The 25851-nt window shown below is 45.5% G+C and overlaps 1 protein-coding gene across 1 annotated transcript in view; it reads right to left on the bottom strand.

The window, feature by feature from the left end:
* Positions 1 to 25851, bottom strand: part of LMTK2 (lemur tyrosine kinase 2) — an 83022-nt gene that overhangs the window by 6233 nt on the left and 50938 nt on the right. The window contains exons 7-11 of the mRNA XM_044233948.1: positions 24330 to 24463; positions 13822 to 13906; positions 12496 to 12617; positions 7805 to 7954; positions 3179 to 6161 (exon numbers count right to left, since the gene is read on the bottom strand). Coding sequence (XP_044089883.1) covers positions 3179 to 6161; positions 7805 to 7954; positions 12496 to 12617; positions 13822 to 13906; positions 24330 to 24463 — 3474 coding nt within the window. The remainder of the gene's footprint in view (positions 1 to 3178; positions 6162 to 7804; positions 7955 to 12495; positions 12618 to 13821; positions 13907 to 24329; positions 24464 to 25851) is intronic.

Below are 25851 nucleotides of genomic sequence, written 5' to 3'. Positions count from 1 at the left end.
GTAGAACATGCTAACGAAAGCCCCCGCTCTTTAGCTGGAGCACAGGGCGGGGGGGGGGCGGTTCCAGGGACACCATGGAGAGGGAGGAGCTCAGGAAAGAGACCCCATCAAGTTTACGAGCTCCCGCCGTAACTACCTCCGAGCTGCGTGTGGCAGAGCTGACTCAACAGCACACCAAAGCTCTAAGAACTGAACCACGGGCAGACCCCTGCCAAGACCTATCCTGGCCAGGGGAGGACATGCGGAGGACAGATTCAAACAGTACAGCAAAAACTTTGGAAGGGTGACCCCAATCCACAGGAGGACGGTTAGAACTTGTGACCTGAATCCCAATGGGTAAATGCCTGCTAGAACAGAAATCTCCGCCGTCTCCTTAGAGTCTAAACAAGACAAAGTCACGTACACAGTAAGGATACAATCTAAAATCAGCCAGGATACAAATAATCAAGAAAACCTCAATTCACAGGGACGACGACGGTCAACAGATGCCGTGCCAGGGTGACACAGATGCTGGGATTCTCTGAAAAGGTGTCATGAAAACGCTTCCACAGGCAAGGGCAAATGTTCTTGAAGTGAACGTAAATAGATGAGAGTCTTGGCAAAAGAACAGATGATAAAAACCATAACTAAATGCAAATTCCAAAACAAAAATATGGCAGCTGAAACCTAAAAACCCCATAGAGGGACTTAATATCAGAACAGAGATGACAAAGAGTGGATGCATCTGAAGGAGAGCAACAGAAACGAGCCAATCTGCACAGTAAGGAAAACTGAAGAAAGAGCCAATGGACCACACACAGCGGCCTGACATTGGCGTACCAGCAGGAGGGGACCCACTTGGGGAAATACTGGCTGAAAAGTTCTTGAATTTGGTGAGACGGAAGACTACAGATTCAAGATGCTCAGCAAATTGGAAATGGGGTAAATTCAAAGAAATCCATGGCCATAATCCAACTGCTAAGAAGAAAAAGAAATTTTCCAAAGAAAAAAGTCCTGACAGCAATCAGACATAATACTGAAAGAAGAGAATGGTCAATTCAGAATTCTATATTCAGAGAAAATATCCTTAAGGAATGAGGAAAACGAAGATAATTTGTTGTCAGTAGGTTTGATTTAAAAAAAAAAGGGGGGGGGAATGGCCAAACAAATTTCTTCAAACAGAAAGGAAAGAATCCTGGAACATCATAAATGAAAAGAGAAACGGTAGGGATGGTCTGGTTAAACAGAACCCATCAGTCTCCCCTTGAGTTTCTTTTTTTTTTTTTCCTCCCCTTGAGTTTCTTAAAACTTGTTTGATCACTGGGAGTGAAATGCACACCACTGTGTGACGGGGCTTGTGAGTGGACTGTACCACACAATGGTAATAAGGTTTCTGCACCCCACCTGATACGGTGACTCGAAGTAGACTATAAAAACTATGTGTATTGTAATCCTCCAAACCACTACAAAACTATACTGAGAGAAGATACACAGCAAAAAATGCGATAGATAAATTCAAAGATTAATATTAAAAATTGCTTAAATTACCACAAAGAAGGCAGCAAGAAGGAAGCAAGAACCAGAGAAACAAAGAGAAACAGCGAACAAAATGCTACACCAAAATTCAGTAAGACCAACTTTATTAAAAGTGGCTTAAAACCATCAATTAAGAGAAGTTTTTCAGACTTAGACTTAAGAATCTCTTTGCTATTCACAAGAAACTAACGTCAAACATAATGACATAAGACTAAAAGTATGAGGACGAAGAAAGATACCTCTTGCAAATATCAATGGAGGGAAAACCGGAGAGGCTACCTGAGTAATGACAAAGGAATACAGAAGAGCATTACAGAAGAGCAAACAGGTCAATTCGACCTTTGCAAGATCTAGTGATCTTAAACGTGCATGCAGCTAACAACAGAGCCGCAAAACAGAGAAAGCACAAATGAACAGAAGTGAAGAAGAGAGTCAAATCCACAACCGCAGCTGGCGACTTGAACCTCTCTCTCTCTCTCTGGCCACAGATGGAACTCCGGGCACACAGGAAAATCAGCAGCATTGTAGAAGCAGCAAACACTACCAACCATCTACACCTGATGGGCACATTCTTTCTTTCTTTTTTTAAGATTTTTTTTCTTTTTTAAAGATGTATTTATTTTATTTTATTTTATTTATTTGAGAAAGAGAGAGGAGAAAGAAAGAGCATGTGCAACCACGCAAGCAGGGGGAGGGTCAGAGGGAGAAGCTGGCTTTTCACTGAGCAGGAAGCCTGATGCCGGACTCCATCCTGGCTCTCCAGGATCATGACCTGAGCTGAAGGCAGATGCTTAACCAACTGAGGCCCCCAGGCATCCCTTAGGCACATTCTTTCAAGTACACATGGGAACATTAACCAAGACAGACCGTGGCCTGGCTCTTAAAACAAACCTCTGTAAGTTTAGAGGAACCGAAGCCATACCAAACATGCTGACTGTAAGTAACCGAATTCGCCTAGAAATCAATGAACGGATACGAGAACATCTTCAGCCCTTCATTTGCAGAGAGGCTTAAGCGTGAGCTCACAGAGCCGCGCTCAGCAGGCACAGGAGGGTGTGAGGGCCTCAGACTCTGCCACTGCCTGGACCCGATCCACAGGGGCCGTGGGTGGCCAGCACCTCCGGAGCCACCTGTGAACCATGGACTGCTCCAGCTTGCACCTGCGTGCTGGCTACTGCTGCCAACTGCTGGGTTATACAAACTTGGTCTGTAAAGAGTAGCTAATTTCAGTAGAACTCTGCCAACAAACCCAGAAAGGGCATCCAGGTCTCCTTCTCATCACTTAATAGGAGTTCCTTGTCCAAACTGCATTGCTGCGTATTCTCAGAACTGTGACTAACCCCAATTTCCTATTTTATTTATTTGAGAGCAAGGGAGAGAGTGTGCGCGTGCGCATGCACACGAGCGGGGCACCGGCGGGGAGGGAGGGAGAAACAGTTCCCTATAAGCAGGGAGCTCAATGTGGGGCTTGATCTCAGAACCCTGAAATCATGACCTGAGCCGAAGGCAGAAGCTTAACCCCGGGCCCCCCCCAATTCCTATTTTTGAGGAATCCTAAAACAGTTGGTGGCCTCAAAAGAGCAATCAGGAAAACAAAGCACAATCGATTTCCTAACACACCTTTGAATTTTTCTAATATAACAGTTTGGAGATTAACAGGTACCTGGTCAAACAGATAGACTGTGACATCATCGAAAAATGTCACTGCCTTCTTTTCTTTTTTCCAGTCCTCTGGGAGCTGATCAACCGCACCAGCGGCCGAGGGTTTCAACAAGCTCCGTAAGTGCTTCCCATCTTCGTTGCTGAGGATCACGGGCACGGGGTGCTCGGTCTCGTCCTCCGACTCGGAGCTGAGGCTGTGCAGGTTGAAGGCCCGCAGGTCCTCGTCGGAGTCGTCACTGTTTTCATCTTCCTCGTCTGCGTCAATGCCGTCCTCGGAGAGGTCGAGCATGCCCGAAACACCGAGTTTCCCCAGGTATTTCCCTTCGATATCTGGCTCCTTCAGCTTGGGGCCCTCGGCATGGCCGCACAAGGACTTCTCCACCGTCAGGTCTGACACGCTGCCGGAGCAGAGGGCGGAGTTTGCGAAGGCGAGGAGCTCGTTGGTGTTGGTTCCAGTGGAGGCGAGCGTGCAGGAGCGCTCCTCTTGTGCCTCAAAGTCCTCACCGCTGCTCAGCTCGGAGTTCAACAAACTCAAGGGACTGCCAGCCTCGTCTTCAGGAGGAGGCGTCTGCTTGGAAACATCAGTTGGTGCCGATTCCGACGTTTCTCTCGATTCCAGGTGACTGGAATCCTGCGAGGCAGGTAGACAGCTTTGGTCTGGCTGGCACTGTCCGGTTTCCAGGCAACCGTCCTTGGCGCCAGGACTCTGCTCTGGGATGACTGGCTCAGGCAGGGGCTGATCTGTTACCAATTCCAAGGCTGAGGCTGAGGGTCCCGGGACCCCCTCCGACTTCTTATCTGGCTCAGAGTCGTTATCTGAGAAGTAAGCAGAGTCTCGGTATGAGCTCTGAGAGCCAGCTGCGAAAGTCTGCGAGGTCACTTCTGTACCTCTGTGGCCATCGGCTGTGTCTGAGATGACAATGACCGGGTTGGGAGGCAAACTGCCATGACTGCCGTCACCCGCTGTGGCCGCCTCTGAGGCTGAGGCGCCGTCAGCAGCAGGGTGCAGAGTCCATTCAGGGGACTCCAAGTTCTCTGTCTCGTAGCCACTGTCTGCAGGCTTATCGGGGGGCAAGAGTTTCTGAGGCGTGTGAGAGCCTAAAGAACCCAATAAAACTTCATGGACATCCACAGAATCCAGAGAGTCTGGGGTCTCCACAGACTGCTCTGAAGTCGGAATGGGTGTTGACAAGCTGTCTTCTAGAAGGCTGTCTTGACTGGTTGAGTCTGAGGAGAAGGCGGATACCAAGCCCCCCTCTTTTGTAGCATCTTTACAATGCAGCTGATTCAAAGTCTCCACAGCTTCCGAGTTTTTCTCCAGCAGACTATTGCTGTGATGGTCTTCTGAAAGGGGCTGGTTTTGTAAGTTCTGTCTCAATTCTGGAAGACTACTTCCTATACTCACCTTATTGGCCAAAACGTCATCAACGAGAACTGAGTCACTTTTTGTCAGTCTCAAGGCCTCTTGACCTAGATGGGTCAAGTCATGGGACCTGTCGCCAGTGCCATGTGCTTTGGCATCAGCTGAGGGAACTACAACTGTGATGGCCACAGAGGCTAGACTGATTTCTTGGCAGAGACAGTCTTCGTGGACACTGACGTCGGAACACGTGGGTTCTCCCTGCTTTAGGAACGTATCTGGAGGTACATGGTGAGGCGTTCCTTCTGTTTCGAGAGAGGTAGGAGGTACCTGCACTTCCGGGGCCGGCGGCGATGAGGTGTTCAACGTGTTGTCCTTCAACACGACACCTGTATCTTTACCCTTTGCGCTTAGGTTTTCCTGCAACAAAGAAAAGTCTGGTTTATTTTCAGCAAGCTTAACTTCAGGATCTGAAGAATTTCTATGTGGAGTTTCTAATATTGTTTCAGCGAAACCAGCATTTTTAAGTTCTGTTTGAAGATCGTTTACATGTTCTTTGCTAGACAATGAGTCTTTTAGTAAGTTTTTCTCTTGAAGAAATAAAAAGTTTTCCGACAATTCTTGAACAGTCAGTGGATCAAAATTATCCTGGTGCAAAAGGTTTTCTGATAAGCAAAGAGGCTCGCAGTCAAAAAGCTTACGGGGCTTTTCTTTCTCCAAGTGGCACACTGTTACTGACTCTCTAGAGGGATCCAGACTTGAACTTAAAGTGGTCGGCTTCAAGTCCGTTTGAACTCCGTTTAATTCCATTAAGTCAAATATTTTTTGGTGACTGGGCAGATCCTCTGATTTGTCCAGATCATTAAATATACTGTTGAATGGGCTCTCAGGGCCCCTGGGAACATGTACGTCCTCGGGGATGCTGGAATCTTTGGGCTCTGCACTGCTTTGGAAGAAATCCTCATCTGTACTGGACTCCTCGAATTCAAGATTCTTGAGTGTCAGAAACTGGGACGTCTCATCACTGGTCTTCTCTGGGTTATCCATCTCCGTGGTGAGCAGTGCGGGTGGGTAATCGAGCTCCAAGTTGCTCCCACTTTTTTCTTCCAGCTGGATGTAATAGTCACTTCCAACAGAAAGGTTGTGGGCATCAAACACAGGAACCACTCCGGGGGCCCCACGGGGGACATCCTGGCCACTGTCGTCCTGTTTCCCTGGCCCGGGATCTGAAAGTGAACTCTCAAACACTTCAACCGGGAAGAAGATGCTTGTGTAGGACAAGGCTTCGTCTGGGGCGCCCCGACCGCGTTCGTCAAAGTGGTCGTGCTTAGCTGCCTCCCAGACATACTCGAAGCTCAGGCCCTGGCTGGTCTCAGTCACCGTGAGGACCTCCTCCATCTCTCGGCCTAGCCGATCCCGGGCGAAATGGTCAAGAATTGGGAACGCAGCATTACTTGAAGTGTCTCTGCTATTTGTATTTGGTTTAAGAGCATTCCACTGCTGTTCGAAGTCGACTTCAGAGTCCCTTTGGCTCTGCATCCGCAGGTATGTGAGCAATCTATGCACGTCCTCAGCCGCCGGCCTCTTGTCTGGTGACAGCCAACAGAACTGTAAAACTTCATACCTGAGTGATAATTGAGAAGTAATTAATGGATGGACAATAGATTGCTTTAAAATAAGAAAGGACTTCACAAGGACCCCTAAGCCAACTCAACACCTGAGAAGCTTCTATGCTATGATCACTGTTGACCACATCAGTTCACGGGGAAAGAGGAAATAAAGAAATATAAAAATCTTGCCACCTAGTTTTTTGTGTTCCCAGAACACTTCACGGTATCCGTGACTGTCATTTGTTTTTCTGGTGTGTATCCAGTGACTTAGCCCCAGAATTTAGAAACAGTTGTTTGTTTAAGATTTTATTTATTGGGGCACCTGGGTGGCTCAGTGGGTTAAATAAGCCTTCGCCTTTGGCTCGGGTCATGATCTCAGGGTCCTGGGATTGAGCCCCGCATTGGGCTCTCTGATCAGCGGGGAGCCCGCTTCCCCCTCTCCCTCTGCCTGCCTTTCTGCCTACTTGGGATCTCTCTCTCTCTGTCAAATAAATAAAGAAAATCTTAAAAACAACAACAAAAAAAAGATTTTATTTATTTATTTGAGAGACAGACAGTGAGAGAGAGCTTGAGAGGAAAGAAGATCAAGGTAGAAGCAGACTCTCCTTGGAGCTGGGAGCCCAATGCGGAACTCGATCCCGGAACTCTGGGATCATGACCTGAGCCAAAGGCAGTCACTTTATTAACTGCGCTATCTAGGCGCCCTAGAAACAGTTTTAACATGATCTCTTCTTCCAGAAATTATCACAGGTATCCTGTGTAGTCAAGAATGGACTTGTCTCACATTTTTAGATTTACTTACTTTATGTTGCAAGCATTCTCGGAGATAAATTCTGTCATAACTCATCTGTAACTATTCCACCCAGTAAAAAGTAACACAATATTATGTAGCACATGGTTTCCTTAGATCAGAAAAGTAGCTGGAAGTGGAGGGAAAGGGGAGAATATGAAGTCCAGAGAAGCCAGCGACCAGGAGCTGCGTCTCCGAAGGGTTGACTGAATACAGCCGACATCTCAAGCCAGTGAAATGAACAGAAGGGAAGACAAAGATGACTTCGAAGTATTAAATGTCTAGAGTCTGGGTCCAGTTATCCTGGGTGAAATGGGTTCCAGCAGCGTGGGGAGCTGAGCAATGCCTAAACGCAGGGGGTGGCCTCGCGTCAGAGGCCACGTGCACGGGGCACGTGCTGGTGCAGAGGCTTAGGAAGAGGTAAACCTGATCTGAACTGTCCGTGCGGTAAGAACTGGTCTGAAGACTCGTAAGAAGTAAATCTGTTTTGCAAATGTCAACATACATTATGCAAATTAGCTTCTGCTTTCTATTTAAATATTATCCTTTCTATGCTCTTTTCTCCCATTATAAGGTATCACTTACAAAAAGAGTCTCATTTGAAAGCAATTCCACAAGAGAAAACTTCCCTTAATATTGACTTTCCTAAATTAGATCAGACTTCATTGCATGTAATTCATAAACCCCTACTTGTTCTACACATTAAAAAAAAACAACATTAAATTTTAGAAAGAGATGTTAAATCTATAGTCAGTTGTGAATAATATATTAATGTCTGCTTTTCATAACATTTATTGTTTAAAAATAGGGAATATGCAACTAACACCCCAAGAAAGAGACAAGAAAACGTAAAATGGAGTCACCCACCATCTATCAGAGTAAGGCTGCTCCAGTTGGGGTTTAGGGAGCTTTGTCTCTCTCTCTCGAATCACTTGATTGAGAACATCTAAGTTGGAAAGGTTGGAATAAGGCTGAGCAGCATTATCAAAAAGCTCCCAAAGTGTCACCCCCAGGGACCTGTGGAAAAAAGAAAACAGTTATTTCTTCCCTTCAGAAGAGGTCTTTCCACAACATTTTCATTTGTACGCTCATTAGTGACTTTATGGACAAAGTGTGTACTGAAAAGGTTATTAACGATACCTCCTTAATGTGATTCTTCAAAAAGAGGCATTTTCAATAAAATGAGGACAAGTACAACTCCTCATATTTACATATTTACTATTAAGTACTCTAGAAGTTTTGGCCAATGCGAAAAAACCCCACAAATTAAACAGGTAACAGGCACAGTTATAGGGAAGAGCTAACGTGACTGTCAACTTTAAAATTCAAGAAATTATTTGAAAGATCGTTAGGATTATTTCAGAGATCAGCGAAACAGTGAGATACAAAATAAATATCCTGAAGTGGACCGCCCCAAAAAACCTCCAAACTCCCATTCACAACAGCAGTAAACACCAGAAAATAGAGAAACCTTTATCTTAACAGATCATCTCTTCTTTGATGGACCCACACATTTCCTAACGGTGCGAGTTTGGCTGCTATTATGAAGGGACTTCTTGCTGTCATTCTGCTGCCTATTTGTGTGTCTGCCACCTGCCCGAGCCTCTTGATGCCTCCAGGTTCATGGCTGCTACCACAGGAAGGAGGGAACACTCCATGGTACTCAACCCATTCTCTCAGGCCAAATGCTCTGTCACCATGGAAACGGCCTCTGCAGCTCAGTCCGATGTACATTTACTCTCCATCTCCTCTATGCAGTCTCTGGGTTTCTACCCCAGCACAAGCCTTTGGTCGTGTAGCAGCATCTCCTAGTCACTGCAGTGGCCCCTAACCCTGGCTGGACCACCTGTGTCCTCTGGGGATACAGAGGTATTTAGGCCCTACCCCCAAGGACTCTCAGCAGGTAGATGCAGGTGTGGCCTAGGAAAGTGTATTTTAGAAGTTCTCTAGGGGGGCCTGGGTGGCTTAGTGGGTTAAAGCATCTGCCTTTGGCTCAGGTCACAATATCGGAGTCCTAAGATGGAGCCCTGTGTTGGGCTCTCTGCTCAGCAGGGAGCCTGCTTCCCCTCCCTCTGCCTGCCTCTCTGCCTACTTGTGATCTCTCTCTCTGTCAAATAAATAAATAAAATCTTTAAAATATAAAAAATAAAATAAAATAAAAAGTTCCCTAGTGGTTCTGACATCCTGCCAGGTTTGGGTTATTGATGGTTTACATGACTTGGATCGACACCTCCAGATGCTTGTCTGAATAATAAACTGCACTGAACAAATGTCTATTATGTGACTCTGTGCAGTAACATATACCTTATGAGTTAATTTCTCTACGCCAGCTTCACGAGTCAGTGAAAAAAATCAGCACGTTCAATATCTAAATGGAGAAATCACTTTCTACCAGAGGAAATAAATGGACCCAAATTGCACAACTAAATTCAAGATATTCAAGAAATTCAAATTCTTTTCCCTGGCACAGACTTGCCAGAGGCAGAGGGCCGTTCTCGATACAAAAGAAGTTTAAGATACTAATGATGACTTCACGGAGTTTACAATTTAACTGAGGAAAATAAGAAATTCAAATGAAACACTAAAGACCACAGAGATAGTATATAATTAATGGCAAAATGAGTGTTATGGCTCCCATGTTTGGTGTGATCTTGGGTATTTAACTACTTGCGTCCATTTCTCCAAACCCCTGATTTAACTCACTTTCCCTCTCCCAACAGGGCCCATTCCCAAACCAAAGCCCTCTCCAGCCCCCAGCCCACCCTGTTCTTCAGAAAACACGAAGCATGGGCTTTCTCAACTCCCCACTCCACCAATTCCAGCATTTCTGAGCACCCCCTACTCATTTCCTCAGGCCACAGAGAAAGATGAGACATGTCTCTGCCCCGGAGCCCTCTACCCTGTGCAGTGTCTCCAGGATAACTGCCACCGATCACTGCTATTCGATTCTTCACTTTTCCCTGGCTCCTGGGCCCTTGAAGACCACTGGTCTCACCCCTCTGGGAAGAAAAGCATCCTGTAGTTCTTACCCTCTCTTCCACAAACTCTCTGAGAGGCCCCTCTTGTTCCCCCCAGTACAGGGCAGCACGGGCCCTGCCTTGGGCCGCAGCTCACACTACTGTTGGCCCTACCACCAGAGACTGGTTCTCAAAGTGTCAGCAACAGGGGGCAGGCTCTGTCTCTGGGAACACAGGCCAAGTCTGCAGGTTCAACAGCCTGCTAGGAGCAATAAAAATATGGATGAAGCATACAAAGCAGCTTTTTAAAGGCCCCAAAGTCGGGCTACCAGGGAACTGCCAGGAAAAATTCTAGAACTTGAAGAACTAAGGAGAACACCAAAACCTCCTCTGAGCCCGTGCCTTTGCTGAAGCACAGAACTCGGGCTTTTGGGGTCTTGGTTTATAAGGCAGTGCAGGTGGGGGTAAAGAGGCCAAAGCCCTGGGCCTGCCCAAGCTCAGGGGAATCACAGACCTCCTCACAGTGAGATATACCTGCCCCCTGCCTCCTCACAGGAGCCTGAAAGGCAAGCTGACTCGGCACTGAGGTGCTGTATGAGTGTGAGTGTGTGTGAGAGAGAGAGAGTGTGTGTGTGTGTGTGTGTGTGTGTGTGTGTGTGTGGTGTGGTCCCTAACAAGCTGTAACCACAGCACCGGCCCCTGACTGGATATGCAGCCAAAATTCACATCACCTGAGTGTTTTAAAAAAAAAACCCTAAGGCTGAATATGTGAGGCTCCCTCACGTGGCAGGGCTCCTGGGACCCAACACAAGCAAGGAAGAGTGGGTCCTGTCTGGAGGAATGCTTCCAGTTCTAGGTTTCCCAGCTCCCCACCCCAAGGAAACAAGGCACCATGGAGAACCAGCAAGATCAAATCCACCAAGACTTCAGCCACCGGAATTATCTGATGCAGATCCTAATCCAATTGTTTTTAAAATGCGGGACATGTTTTTTAAAAAAACAGAGCTCCTAAAACTGAAAAGTCAACAGCTCAACTATAGAAAACTTAACAGAGAGATTTAACAGAAGAACAGACACAGCTGAAGAGAGAATTTTTAAAAAAAGGAAGAATTAGTGGCTGGAGCACAGGTCTCAAAATTATCTAGAGTGTGGCCCAGAGAGTCAAAGAGACAGAATGAAAGGAGAGATGAGACAGAAGGCAGAGCAGGAAGGCATCACACACATCTAAACAGACTTCCCAAAGAGAGAAATGGAGCAGAGGCAGTATTTGAAGGGTAGGGCTGAGAACAACGCCAACCTATAGATCTGAAAAGCCAAATAAATCTCAAGCAGAAAAACATAAGAAATCCACACCCACACACATCATAGTGAAACTACAAAAAACAAAAGACAAAGAGAAGAGTTTAAAAGCAGCCAGAGAGAAAAGGTCACATTACCTTCAAAGAGCTTAGGTAGACTTACGGCTGACTTCTCAATAGCAACAATGGAAGCCAGAAGACAGTAGAATGATCTCTTCAATATGCTGAGAGAAAGTAACTGTCACCAAGTAAAAATATATTTCAAAAATGAGGACAAAATAAAGGTATGTTCAGACCTACAAAAAACTGAGAGTCTGTTACCAGCAGGCCCTCGCTATAGGAAATTCTGAAGGACATACTTCAGACAAAGGGAGAATGATCCCAGATGGAATGTCTGAGATTAAAAAAAAAAGAAAGAAAGAAAGAAAAAAAAAAAGAATGAAGAGGAAAGTGATTTAATTATGTGGATAAACCTAAATAAAAAAGTGCTAAAAAAACAATCATAACATCTTGTGAGGATAAAAGAAAAAAAAATACCCAACAATAAGATAATAGTTTGCGTGCGTGTATGCGTGTACACAGTTGCGTGTGTGTGTCCATGCAGGTGTGTGGTGTACAGTTAAACCAAGTTAAAGTATGTTAAAGTATCCTGAGGTCCTTGCATTGTTCAGAGGGAGGGTCAAAATATGAACAGTACACTAAAATAAGTGGAATATACATGTCAAAACTTGTAGGGTAACCTTTAATAAAAGTATAGGGTTAGCACATACTCCTCCCAAACTAACAGGAAAAAGCAGTTAAAAAAATCAATCCAAAAGAAGGCAAGAAGAGAAAAAGAAAATAGAAAAAGCAGGATAATAGCACGAAAAAATGTATATATAAAATAAGAAAGCTGTAACAAAAATTGTTAGTCCAAGACGTAAACACATTTTTTTCAACTTTCATTAAACTGATGTCCTATAAATCACAGTATTACATATTGGTCCAAACCTCTTTCTCTTTTTTCAGTCATTTTGATAAATACTTAAAATGTCTATTATACTGTAGGTCCTACAGTAGGCAAGAAAATAGACCGGGTTCCTGCTTTTATGGCCCTTATTACTGTTGAATGGATAAGAGAAAAGTTAATTATATCATCACAATTGTGATAATTACTATCATGTCAATAAGCTGTCTTTACCTCCCCATCAGCCTTGGCTGTGTTCCTAAATCTTGTTCAATTATTTTTCTTTAAGTACTCAAGGGGAAAGACGTTAGGATTCTGCTACTCAAAAGTCTAACAGAATGGTAAATCAATACATACCAGATATTACTATACTTAGTTTGATCTGCAGTTAGTAGTCTGTCTTGAAAGCTGGTTACTAATTCTGGAGCAGTCCATCGCAGAGGGAAAATTTTTTTATCATCTGTTTCAATATAATCCTCCTGTTTTGTCAGAAAGCATACAGAATTTTACATTCTATTACATCTTTTAGTGAACTCAATGATTTAACACCAGGTCATTCTCAGAAAACACATACTGAACCCAAAAGACATATCAGAAAAATAAGTGGGCCTGGAGAGAGATTTTCTGGGCAGAAGGTAGGTGAGGTTTTTCTCTGAAGCCTCCTGGGCTTCGTGAGCTGCTCTCTGAGCCACGAATGCTTGCTCAGTCAGCCTTCCTGGAAAAGGAAGGTACGCCGCGTTTGACACACAGAACACAGACTCTGAGCAAAACATCTTTTAAAACATGCTGGGCCTTATGCCCTGAGTAGGGCAGCAGTGCCCAAGGTTAAAGAGTAAGAGCACGGACTGGGTTCTAAGTCCATGCTAAACAAGCCTTTTCCTTGATCTATAAAATGAGGATGATACAAACCCACCTCCCTTCACGGTGAGGATTAAAATTGATACTGTGGGCAACTACTTCATGGCGCTTGGTACACAGCAAGGGCTCAAGATGCTAGAGCAACTATGTAATCAAATTACCAACTCGCATTCACGTAATATATGTTAGTTACAGAATACTATGAAAACGCGACCCCTGTGGTCCTCACAAGCACCCCAACAGACAGACATGATCCTCATGTGCTCTGCGGCTGGCATGAAGCCGGGACAGTCACATTCTATGCCCCGTATCATGCTACCTCATTCAGCTGGGCTACAAAAAAATACATGAAAACCTCACCTACTTCTTATTTTTTTGGGGGATATATTTATGGCAGAGTTCAAAAAATCTTAATTCCAAGCTTATTATATAATTTGAGCCAGAATTTTATTGGAGAAATATTGATATGTCATGTATAGTGTCATAATGATCATTACCATGATTATTACCCATGTGTTCATAACAAAATATATGAGGCACCATCAAGCTATATCAATTACATTGTGTAAAAGTCTTATTTTTAACCAAAACCTTTGGAAAGCTGTCACAAAACCTCAGCAGAGAGCCATCAATGTAGACAAACCACACGTCAGAAGCCAACTCTGCTGTTAAAATGACTAGAACAAACCACTCTCCAAAAAGGCACTGTAACCAAGATTCTTAATCCCCTTTCTTCCAAAACCGGGGTGGCCTTTGGTGATATGACCACCTCATGTCTATGAAGTTAAATCAGCTTCAGGAGAGAATCTTTAAACACTGACTTACCTTGTACCTGCTGAATCCTATTCCATAATCTCCCACTTTCACATTCAGGTCCGAGGTAAGAAAACAGTTCCTCAAGGCTAAGTCACTGAAAGCAGAAAGAGTGAAGTGAACACAAGGACAAGGGGAACCCGTAAGTAGGACAATGTCACCCCAAACTGCTATGAACAAGGCCTTCTCTATGAAGCAGAGCAGTATGTTGAGCTTCCTGATCAGTAATGTTTTGAAATTCTTTTTTAGGGGCACCTGAGTGACTCAGTCAGGTAAGCCTCTGCGTTTGGCTCATGTCATGATCTTAGGATCCTGGGATCATGCTCTGCATCAGGCTCCCTGCTCGGTGGGGAGTCTGCTTCTCCCTCTGAACCTCCCCCTTCTCATGCTTTCTCTCTCTCTGTCCCTCTCTCAAATAAGTAAATAAAAATCTTAAAAAAAAAACCAATATTCTTATTTATTTGTTTATCTGAGAGAGAGACAGAGATAGCGAGAGAAAGCACAGGTGGGGAAGAGAGGAAGAAGCAGGCTCCCGGCCAAGCTGGGAGTGGATCCCAGGATCCTGGGATCCTGACCTGAGCAGAAGGCACCTGCTTAACCGAATGAGCCATACAGGCACCCTTAATTTTTTTAAATGGAAAAAAGATTATATACCGTATTTTTCACTACTAAAATCCATGGAGATGATCAGATTTCTTTTTCTTACAAGTAACTGCTAAGGCAGGGAACCTGTGTGGCTCAGTTGGCTAAAGCCTGACTTGTGATTTCCGCTCATGGGTTGTGAGACTGAGCCCAGCACTGGGCTCCATGCTCGGCGGGAAGTCTGCTTGAGAGTCTCTCCCTCTGCCCCTCCCCCTTGCTCACTCACACTCTCTAATAATTAAATAAATCTTTTTTTTTTTTTAAAGGTAACTGCTGAGGTTAAATACCGACCATATCTGTACTTTGTGCTGCATCAATACCATATTTCCTGGTATCTTAAGAGTGACCAAGAGGGGCACCTGGGTGGTGCAGTTGGTTAAGTGTTTGCTTTGGGCTCAGGTCATCATCTCAGGGTTCTGGGATTGAGCCCTGCATGGGGCTCCCTACTCAGCGCAGAGTCTACTTCTCCCTCTCCCTCTGCCCCTCCACCCTGCCTGTGCTTGCTCTCTCTCTCTCTCTCTCTCTCAATTTCAAATAAATAAATAAAATCTTAAAAAAAAAAGAGTGACCAAGAATTTTAAAACACTATGAGCTAAAGTGTCTGAGTAATTTTTTACAGTAACTTGTATTACTCGAGTCTAATGGTAGTCTACTTATTATAAGATGAATAAAATGACAGCTTCAAGCACTCAAAACTAATCAACATTACAAATGCTAATTTTTTAGCTTCCTTTTCAAAGACATGTGAGCATTATAAGGAGCCCTTTCCAAATTACTTCGCTTTCCTGCAAACCCCACCTCTCCACAGGGAGGGGAAGAGCACATTTTCAGGACTTACTGGAAACAAATTACATAGGTTATTTAAGAACAGGTTAATTCTCAAAAACATACACGTTGAAAAGTAAAAACTACTTTTTCTGAAGGAAACTTCCATATAGACAACAGAGTAAAAACACTTTGGATTTAGGTATAAGCCACTTTTTATCTTTCGCTCTTTTTATCTTTCTGATCATCTATTGGCATAGGAATTCAAGAGTCCACTAAACTACCGTAGAAAAGCATACCCCATTTATAGTTTCAAATCATAAAGGCATAGGAGAAGAATAAATGAAACAAGATGGGATTGGGAGGAAGACAAACCATAAGTGACTCTTAATCTCACAAAACAAATTGAGGATTGCTGGAGGAAGGGGGGTTGGAAGAAGGGGGGTGGGGTTATGGACGTTGGGGAGGGTATGTGCTATGGTGAGTGCTGTGAAGTGTGTAAACCTGGTGATTCACAGACCTGTACCCCTGGGGATAAAAATATATGTTTATAAAAAATACATTAATTAATTAATTAAAAAAAACAAAAAAACAACAAAAAACTTTCTGTAGTCCAAAACTCAAAATGTTTAGACAGGATTTTAGAAGACAAAAGCTTATATTAATGATTAAATTCTTCATTTTCCAAGATCTTAATTTCCAAAGTTTACATGCCCGACACAGGACCATGATGAGGCCGATGTAACTCCGGGACAGCCTGCCTGGGACGTAAGGGCACTGAGCCAATCATACGTTAATGGCTAAGATTTATAAAGCACTTACTCTACACTGGGTATTGCTCTAAGCTCCATACATGTATTAACTCACTTGATCTTCACAAGGAACCTTGTAAGTGGACGCTCTTATCTTCCCCATTCACAGCTGAAGAAACAGGAACTTAGCCAGAGCTGCAAAGCCAGCAAGACACCGTCCCCCCTCAGGAACCATCAGCGACCATGCACCAGCAATCAGAGCATTGTCCCGGTCCCCGGCGAACACGTGCTCATCTAGACGGCCAGCTGGTGCTCGTCAGGCCACTCCACGCTGGGTTTACTAGCAGTAATTTTCACGGTGTTCCCCTCAGAAGCCTTCATTCAGGCCTGTGGTGTCTGAGAGCAAGAGAGAAACTTCCAATCTCAAGAAGAAAATCAGTCTCTCTGTTTTGGAATGAAGGGAGGCAGGAGCGAGGCAGAAGCAATACACCCACGGAGGGCAGAAAAATGGAAATGCCCTCCAGCGGGCGGCACTGTCCACTGGACCAAGAGTGGCAACAGGACAGTGCCACAGGTTCTGCCGACAGAGGCTCTGTCACCCAGCACCACTGATGGGCATTTCCAGAGTCTCTAGAAACAGATCCTTCTCAGCCTTCCCCACATCTCTCTCCTAAGGCCAGAATTAAAAAGCTGGGTGGCCCGGCACTCCAACGGGGCCCTGTGTGTGTCCCTGCCAGGCGCGCAGAGGCCTCAGCCCTTGGCTCCTTCCCCGCAGGCCATCGGAGCACCTGACCCCTGGGCAACAACTCCCCCGCTCCTCTCTCCTTCCACATGTTCAGTGCAAGTCTTTAGACCAAGCAAATGTGAAGGTTACAGAAAAATGAAAAGCCACCTAAGTCCCATTAAGTAAAAGGTCATTGGCTTTGAGTGTAAAAGGCATCCTAAAACTCTAACACAATCCAAGTGATGCTCTCAGGGGAAGGAGAAAGGCTTCTCTTCGCCTGAAATCCGAAGTATTGAGGACCCAAACCGGGGGAGGCTGGAGGAGCTTCCTCTAAACCTGCCCCCTGCTCCCCCACAAACGTGGGAGCAGCACAGCACAGGGGGGCAGGGGGTGGGGAGTCGGGGAGCCACCAGGGCGATCTGGGAGCTCCTTAGGAGCACTTAGGAGCAGTGTGACTTGGGGCAAGTCATTTAACATACCCGAGCCTCAGTTTATTCACAAACAGGGATGCGCTGTAGGAGCTAACTCACAAGGTTTCGTGAGGATAAAATAAAGCGGTATGTGAAATGTTCTCAAAATGTTAAGGCGCTGTCCAGTTCTAAGATAATGATATACTTCAATTCGGAACTGGAAAAAGCAAATGTTCTCTGAAGCCTAACATTCAAAGCTAGAGAAGAGAAAAGCACAAAGGTGTAACTTAACAACACAGGTAATTCTTGACGTCAATGGCTGCTTTTGGTCAGGAAACACAAACATACCCAGTATATTCTTCCTTCAAGTTGAAAAACAGGTCTAGTGGTGAGGCTGCCACATGATCTGACAGCCTCTGGCTCTGTCCCCTCGGTCGGCAGCAAGGCCGTGGCCTCCACTGTCAGCGACGGCCTCCACTGTCAGCGACGGCCTCCGCAGCGTGAGGGGTGCGGAGCGCTGTGGGAAGTGCGGATCCGCAGACCTAAAGAGCTCCCCATCCTGACTCCCAAGGAAGCGTCACTACGTGTTCTCAGCTCAGCCAGAGCTGGAGTTAACCCGGCCCCTGAAGGACCGCTGGACTGGAAACGGCTCAGAGAGGCTGCAGCCATTTTCAAAATCACCCACCCCTCTGTTCGCGTTGTTTGTGCTTTCCCAAGCAAGCGGAACTCCTGATACACAGAGGCACACACAAGAAGCAAAGTCGCTGAAACTGACTGCTGAGTATTCTTCTAGGGCGTGGCACACGTTATCTTAAGTCCTCTTGACAACAGCGCTTTAGGATAAAATTATCCCCATCTCATAGAAGAAACGGGTTCAGAAGCACTAAGTAATGTGGCTTATCTTGGTACAGCTGACAGAAAGGTGAATTAGCAACCTGAACCCCTCATTCCTGCTTTGCTCACCAGACCGCTCTGCTCTTGGCAGTTTCTGAAGTTTAAAAAAAAAAAAATCACTAAGGGTTTTGAAGAAACTGCCACTTATCACTTGAAGATGGGACGTAGCTCAAAGCGGTACAAGTTCAAGATGAAAGCCAGAGGACGGTGATATGGCACAAAGGACGCAGGTTTGACTGCTTTTGCCCCGATCTATCAGGTCAGGCCTTGCTAGCTGAACAAGACTGTATTTACTGAGCTTCTCCCGAAGGTCAGGCCCCTGCTAGGCTCTGAGTGTATAGAGGACACCTGTGCTGTGAAATTCTGGGTGGATGCCAAGAAGGTCGTCTGTGGCTAGAATGTGGGCCACCACTACTGGCCTGGGTTTTGAGAAATGGTGATAAAATGGGGATAAAGCCTTCAGTTCTCAGTTTTCTCCAGGGTTGGGCCAGAGCTGACACTGAGCCGGACACTCTGGCTTCTATGGGTCTCAACCTCTCGTTACAGCTTATCTCCTCCCTGGACGTGATTACGTGACCGGACGAAATACATAAGGAAGTAGTTTTCAGGTTCTGGACAGTGAACAGCCCAGGTTCTCATCTTGACGAGAAACCAAATAGCAGAGGTGAGCTCCACATGGCCTCCAGCTTTCTGTTTAGGGTCACTTTCCAAACCACCGCACAGAGGTATGGAGCCCAGAGAGCAACGGCTTCCCTGGATGGCAGAAACAGAGGGCCAAAGAAGCTGAACCCGCTCTCTGAACGGGCCAGCACCCCAGAAATCTGCACGGGGGTCCCTCTGAGTCTTTGTCTGAAGTCGACTCCTGACTGGCGCACGTGTGTGCCCTGGGAGAAAATGAGGCTGACAGGAGACTCAGAGAGCTGGGTACTGGTCAGAGGGGAGAAACTCCCCTCAATAGCCTGGTTCCGCCCCTCCAAGTCCTTTAGAAGGAGGTTACTCTGACATCAGGCAGGCGATCCTCTAGGCCTGTCCTAAAGGTGCCCCACCAGGATGGAGCTGAGCTGCCAATCAACGGCCCACTCTTCAGAGTGGTACTTCTCACTCTGGGTGTGCACTGGCGTCGCCTGGGAGGTGAGTGAAAATGCAGTAGGTCTGCAGCGGGGCTGGTAGTACCCCTCAGACAACCCCCAGAATCCAAGCCCGGCCTAGAAGGCCACATCAGATCAGGGTCAGGGAAGGCCAGTGTGGTTAACAAGTGATAAACCAGCTGGCTTCAGAACATGGGGAGCACTCCACCGGGGATTCCCGAACAATAATTTCCCCATAAGGCCTAGGGTCATCTGGAAAACTGGAACATTTAGTACTTTACTTATACCTAAGGATTTTAAGTTGAGGGCGAGGGTCCCGAGGCAAAGGCCTACCACCCGAAGACCCCTGCTTTCATGTCCCCCTGCTCTGGACATTGGCACTCAGCCAGCAGCGGGCGTTCCTCCCCAAGGGCAGAGCACGGCCCGCCGGAGCCTCGAGCCAGTCCTCCTGTGCACGCGCGCAGGCCTTCCGCAGGAACTGAGTTACGGGGATCCTAGGCTTCTTCCGAGGCTTCCTCAAGTGCCGCCATTCTTTCTTTTTTAATTAAAAAAATGTGGTCTTTTTCTTTTAAACTATCTTCCTCCCCCAGCTCCAACCATTCCAGGTTAACACTTACTAACAAACTGGTAGGTATAATCTTTCCGTATTTTTCCATATACGCGGTGTACACACAAGAAAATACAGATAAGGGGAATAAGGAGCATCTGCTTTTATGCGACATTATTTATGCCTACCTCCCTATTTCTCACCCAACAACATCAAGGCTGGAAAACCTCCCAGGGCAACCAGTCACCCCGCAGCTCTGCATCTTTCTCTATGACAGCCATGTGGTACTCCACAGCGCCGATGGCCTGGAACTAACTGGTTCTCGGTACCCCCATGATCGCTTACTTTTTGTTGTGTTTGTTTATTTTGCCGCCGCCTCAAATGGCGCAATGACAGATCATTCTACGCCATGTCCTTAAGTTCCAGGGCCTCTCTGTCCTATGGAAGTGAGTCTAGCAATAGGAATGTGTATTTTTAATTATACAGTCATCACCCTCGTAGCTCTTCAAAAACTGGTAATGATTTACAGGCAACTCAGGACAGAAACTTGCCCACATCCTTACTAGCCACAGACGCAGCGGTTCCTTTAGCTGTGAGGTTCCATGCCTTTAACCTGCCCGTCCCTAACTACCAAATGGGATCGACTTTCCATCTACTGGCCCGTCTGTCTCGGGTCTCACGTACTCTCGCCAATTCATGGGCACCTGTTGCGTGTCCTGAGAAGTCGCCCTTTGGCTGCAACTGGTGTTGGCAGCTACACCTTCCCAAGTCTGTTGTCCACTGACTTTGTTGTGGTGTCTATTGCTACGCAAAATATTTAATTTTTATAGAACAGTCAATAAAGGGTGTAACAGCCACCCTTTATTTTACAAGGAAAAGAGGGTCTTTCTGGTTAGGAGGCCTCGCTCATCGCTGGGTAACACATACAGCTTTCCAGAATTCTGCCAATATCACACTTATTTTTTTTTTGGATTTTGATTTTCACATACAGGACGTTACACAGGTCCAGTAATTTCCCAGATGGGTAATGAACTGCGCCCGCACTTAACAGGGAAGCCCTCTCTTCCCCCCGATTTGAGTTTCACTTTGGGCACACACTCCCCTGCTCTATGTACTGTCTGCTCTCTACCAGTCTGTTTCTCCATCAAAACCAAACCAATCTCTATCCCAGTGGTTTGCTGGGAGCTCTGACAGCTCGCAAAGCAAGCCTGCTTTGTTGCCTCAACGATTCACTTCTTTTTCATCCTCTACTGGCTCTTCTAGACACTATTTTTCATGTGAAGCTAAAGATAATTTTTACCCCCCCCCCAAATCCTCTGAGGTCTCTTATCAGGATTACTTATGAAGTTCATGTATTAATTTTGAGTTAACATGGGTGCCTGGGTGGCTCAGTCAGTTAAGTGGCTGCCTTCAGCTCAGGTCAAGATCCCAGAGTCCTGGGATAAGAGTGTGGGCCCCGGATAACATGGCTCTGGTTTTGAATCCCAGCTCTGTTCTATGGCCAAGATCTTCCAGTGAAGAAGACGAGACTAGAGCAGGTGAGGCCCCACGTCTGGGACCCTCACTCTTGCATTTCACACACACGGGTCAAATGCCTGCAGACTTTCAGCTCAAGCCAGATTCCGCAGCCTGTGTAAGGAACGTCTTTGGATTTTCCTTGTGGGAGCAAAATGATGGTACTTTTTCTTTTCATTTAATACCACTATGTGCCACACACTACCTGTGGCTTTGATATAAACTGATCAGTCAGGGAGAGCTCCCCTCAACTTGGCAGATGGGGTGCTGCCCAATTCTTGGATCATTTAATAAAGCCAATTAGATCTTCAAAAATAAAATAATCAGAAGAATTAAAGCAACCATAGTTATTGCCATATAAACATTTTTCCCTTGAAGACTAATCTTTAAAAGAGGAAATATGAGAAGGAGTTTAGAAAGATACAATCTGAAGACTTTGCAGGCAAACAAATTAATGAAATACCCTAATATTCCACCAGCTGAAAGAAACACTCAGCTAGAGGCACAGCACAAGCCAATTAGGAACCGGATTTCCACATCTCTACCACTGTGGTTACAACACACAGTACAGATTAAGGAAAAATCATGTAAAATGCACCTAACCCTAGTGTTCATGTATCATGCTCCTGCAACAGTGGGTGGCCGCACTCTGAGAGCCAGAGAACTTCAGGGCTTCTCAGCAGAAAATTACCTGAACTTTAAAACGAGGAAAATCCTAAAGAGGCTCTCTTGTGAACAGTGGTAACCTGTGTACTCCTCAAGGCCATGACCACACAGGTCTTCGGCTACCTGAGCCACCACAAGGCCCACACCACCAGCCAGAACCTCTGTGTACTTAGCTCACTGTGGTGACCTGTGGTATCTCACTGCAAACGCTAAGGAAGGCTGACAGGCAAGGGACAGCAAGTCCCAGGCTCTAGGCCAGAAAGGCAGAATGCTGTGGAACGTAGCATACTGGCAGCTTCTGCTGTTTACATGGCCTTCACGGATGTCACATGTCAACTTCGGAGATGCAGGCTACCCAAGACCCAGGCATACGTCTCCTCTTAAATAATAAGCAAAAATACAATTTAACTGGGGGTGCTTTACTAGATCAGTTTCTAAAACAATGAACAGCTTTTAGTTGGATGTGTGGGCTATTCTATTTTCAACCAACACCAAAAGCCTGACTTTGAGTCAGCCAATAAATATTCTGAATTCTGATTTAAAAATACGCTATATGGTTTGTTATCATTAAAAAAATAATTTAAAGCACAAATTTTGCCCCAAATGGGAATTTTACATAAAATATAGCTACTTAAGAGAGAGAAAGAGAGAGAGACAGGGACACCTGGGTGGCTTAGTCGGTTAAGCACCTGCCTTCCGCTCAGGTCATGATCCTAGGGTCCTGGGATTGAGCCCCACATTGGGCTCCCTGCTCATGCTCAGTGGACAGCCTGCTTCTCCCTCTTCCTGCCACTCCCCTGCTTGTGCACACACACTCTCTTCGACAAATAAAATAAAATTTTTAAAAAGAGAGAGAGGGAGGGAAGGGGACAGTTGCCAATTGTTTAAAGAATATTCTTTACCTTGAGTTTTTGTACCTGGATAACACCCAAATCATGTGATTTAATTTATCATCTTTATATGTTCTAAAGCACACAAAATTCTAAATTAAATAGAACTTTGACCTATAGAAACTCGCAGGAAAAGAACATTTAGTCTGATGTCTTTGCCAATTTTTAAAATACAGTAGGAGGAACACACCTGAACCTTAAATGCAATTTCTAGCTGCCTCTGAGGCCTTCGTGCTGATGTCTGACATGATACCCTCTCTAAATGTCCCAGCCTCCAAGATCTAAAACTCCTAAACCACCTTTTAGAGACTAATCCACCATGTCTTACAAAAGAGGAATACAAATATGCTGGGCATTAACCTGTTAAAAGAGATTAAAAAGTGAAATCCAAGATTTCTCCATTATAAAGCAAACAGATATTTACATTTTGAAGTTTCGTGTAAGGGATTCTGCCTCGTGCTTGAAGAAATCCATAATCTTTGGGGTATTTTATAAAGCCCTTAATCAGAATGACTTGCTCACTATGCATGTCAAGAGAGATACAGATGTATGGAAAAATGTTAATATTTTCTTTCTTCCGTACCTGGAAACAACGTTGACAATGTGATAGGGTACTTTTCCACGTCTGCTCTCACATACATGTGCGTGCACACACGCAGGTACACACACTCACACCTCTACAAATACAAGCAGGTGTTTTCTTATTTAAAAAAAAAGGAGTCATGTTATAAATATATTCCTGTGCAATCTACCTTTTAAAAAATAGAATACTCTTTAAAAAAAAAAATAATTTATAGCCCTTAAAGTCAACACACACACACACACATACACACACACAGGTGCCCCTTTTCAGCTCTTTGGGTCGCTAAGAGTTAAATTATTTAGTTAAAGTCAACTAAAGAGAAGCTGGTTTCCCTGGAGACCTGGGAAATAATTTCAAACATATTTTAAACATAAATCAGAGCACAGAAGGCTAGAGGAGTCAGCAGAAATCTCCTTCTGGGTTCACAGAGCCATTACCTCAGACAGGACTCAAGCCCTTTGTTGTTTTAATTACGAAAATTACATCAATGGCCTGAGCAAAATATAATGTGCTCCAAAGAGCTGTGGCTATTCAAATCTGACCAGAAAGGTTTCTACACAAATGTGTTACACTGACGGGCGTTCTGCTCACACACGACGCCAGACCACCTACAAGTGGCCCGGGGAGGGGGCAGGCCGGGGGAGGGGAAGCAGGCCTCTCCGAGCCCTGAGCCTCCACACAAAGATGATGCCAGCCTATCAGATCCTCTCTTCCTCACCCGGGAACCTCGAAGTCAGAACCACAGCCTGCAGCTGACACAAACGGGACGCACAGGGAGATGTCAGTACGGCGACTGGCACCGTCTGCTCTCAGTCTGAGCCAACGGTCTCATGTTCTCTGAAATTCCGGAAATGGCTTCTAGACCTCGGGCTGTATGAAGACATTCCGTTCCCCAGTTTTGGTTTAACCCAGCCCAACTCTGCCCTCATGCCAATACTGGGACGGACAGGACAGCTTCTACTCATTCACCCTCTGAAGTCCTCTGCAGAACCTCGACACCCGGCGCCGCCAGACAGACCCACCTGCACCGCCGGCCGGACCCACCTGTGCAGGAAATGCAGCTTGTGCATGGCGGCCAGGCCCGCGGCGATCTCGCAGGCCATCCGCTGCAGCAGCATGGTCCGCGAGTCCCCCCTCACGTGCTCTTGCTCGTTGCGCAGGTAAGCTTTCAGGTCCCCCTGCAAAAGGGAGTCCAGGTCAGCTTCCAGAGGGGCCGAGGTGAACGCACTGGCAACTCAACAGGTGCCTTAGCTAATGTTAACTACTAAGATTATTTACCAGAAATCACTTAGATTTGACCTTGATAAAGAATCTAATTCGAACCAGTCCCAAATTACAAAGAGTAATTCCACCCAAAAACTTTAAAGTACAGAAAACACTATTGTCTTTCAGGATAATACTTAGCTAAATATTGGTTAATCTTTAAAGAAACTAAATATTAGTTTATATGAACACATGTAAAACAAAAAGTAAAAATAAGGTAATTTTTTAATGATGCACAATATAAACTAAGTGCAGACATAGAGACGTTTCCAGGTAACTGAGATGATATGCTGCCGTGCGCACTGCCTTTAGGATTTCTAGGAGACACACGGTAAGGGAACACTACGTCACAAAGGCTATCATCAAAGCACCTGTGAGCAACAGAGAGGGAAAGAACCAAAGAAAACTGGATGGGAGAGGAAGGAGAGAAAGCATGCTGAGTGCTGTCCAAGTCTCTGCCAGCCTTCCCCCGCCCCAGGGCCCTGTGCTGCCCAGCCACTCTGAAAAAGAACATTCCAGGCCCTCCAGAAAAATTCATAAAGTTACGAAGCCTATTCAAAGGGAGGCAGCACGGGCAGGAAAATGAACAAATTCACACCTGGACACTTGACCTGCAAACACCGAAATGCCGAGCTCTCCAGGAGCTCCTGCCAGACTTCCCCAGTTACTCTGCCTCTCTGAAGAGACTTTAATCTAGGAATGTGTGTTTTGGGGAAATACACGTTTAAGGAAATAAAATCTTCCATGTTCTCCTTATCACATGTGTAAGTATTTATTGATCAGACTCAATTCCAAATTAAGTGTTACATAAACGGCTCATACAATTTAGAAAGCAACTCAATAGCTTTCAGTGTGCGTTACATCCGAGTCGAGGAAAGATACCTGTGGGGGGGAACCAACTAAGGAGCAGAATGCACTTCCTACCACTGTGAGGAAAAACAGCCAATTTGTCAAGTTCCTGGAGTAAAAACCTTAAAGCACAGATATTTGGTTACAAACATCTGCCGACTTTTAATGCTAAGCACATAACAACATAAATTCCAGGTCCACTCCAGGAATCTTTCATTCCCAGTTTCAAGGATTCTTATGTGAATGACAATGCTGAGACTGATAATCACTGCCATTGGAACTTTTGAGCAGTGTGCCAAGCACCGTGCTAGGAGCTTCTACACTCACTGCCTCAAATAATTCTTGCAATTTGAAACACTTCCTGGATGTGAAAATGAGGCCCAGGGTGGAGGCAAAGAACTATGCACAAAGCCACAGTCAAGAAACAGGGGGGCTGCGCTCCTACTTCTTGGTT

Source organism: Neovison vison, chromosome 14 (genome assembly GCF_020171115.1).
Source record: "Neovison vison isolate M4711 chromosome 14, ASM_NN_V1, whole genome shotgun sequence".
Lineage (NCBI taxonomy): Eukaryota > Metazoa > Chordata > Mammalia > Carnivora > Mustelidae > Neogale > Neogale vison.
Note: the sequence above shows the minus strand (reverse complement) of the source record. Positions and strands in the feature narration are given on the sequence as shown.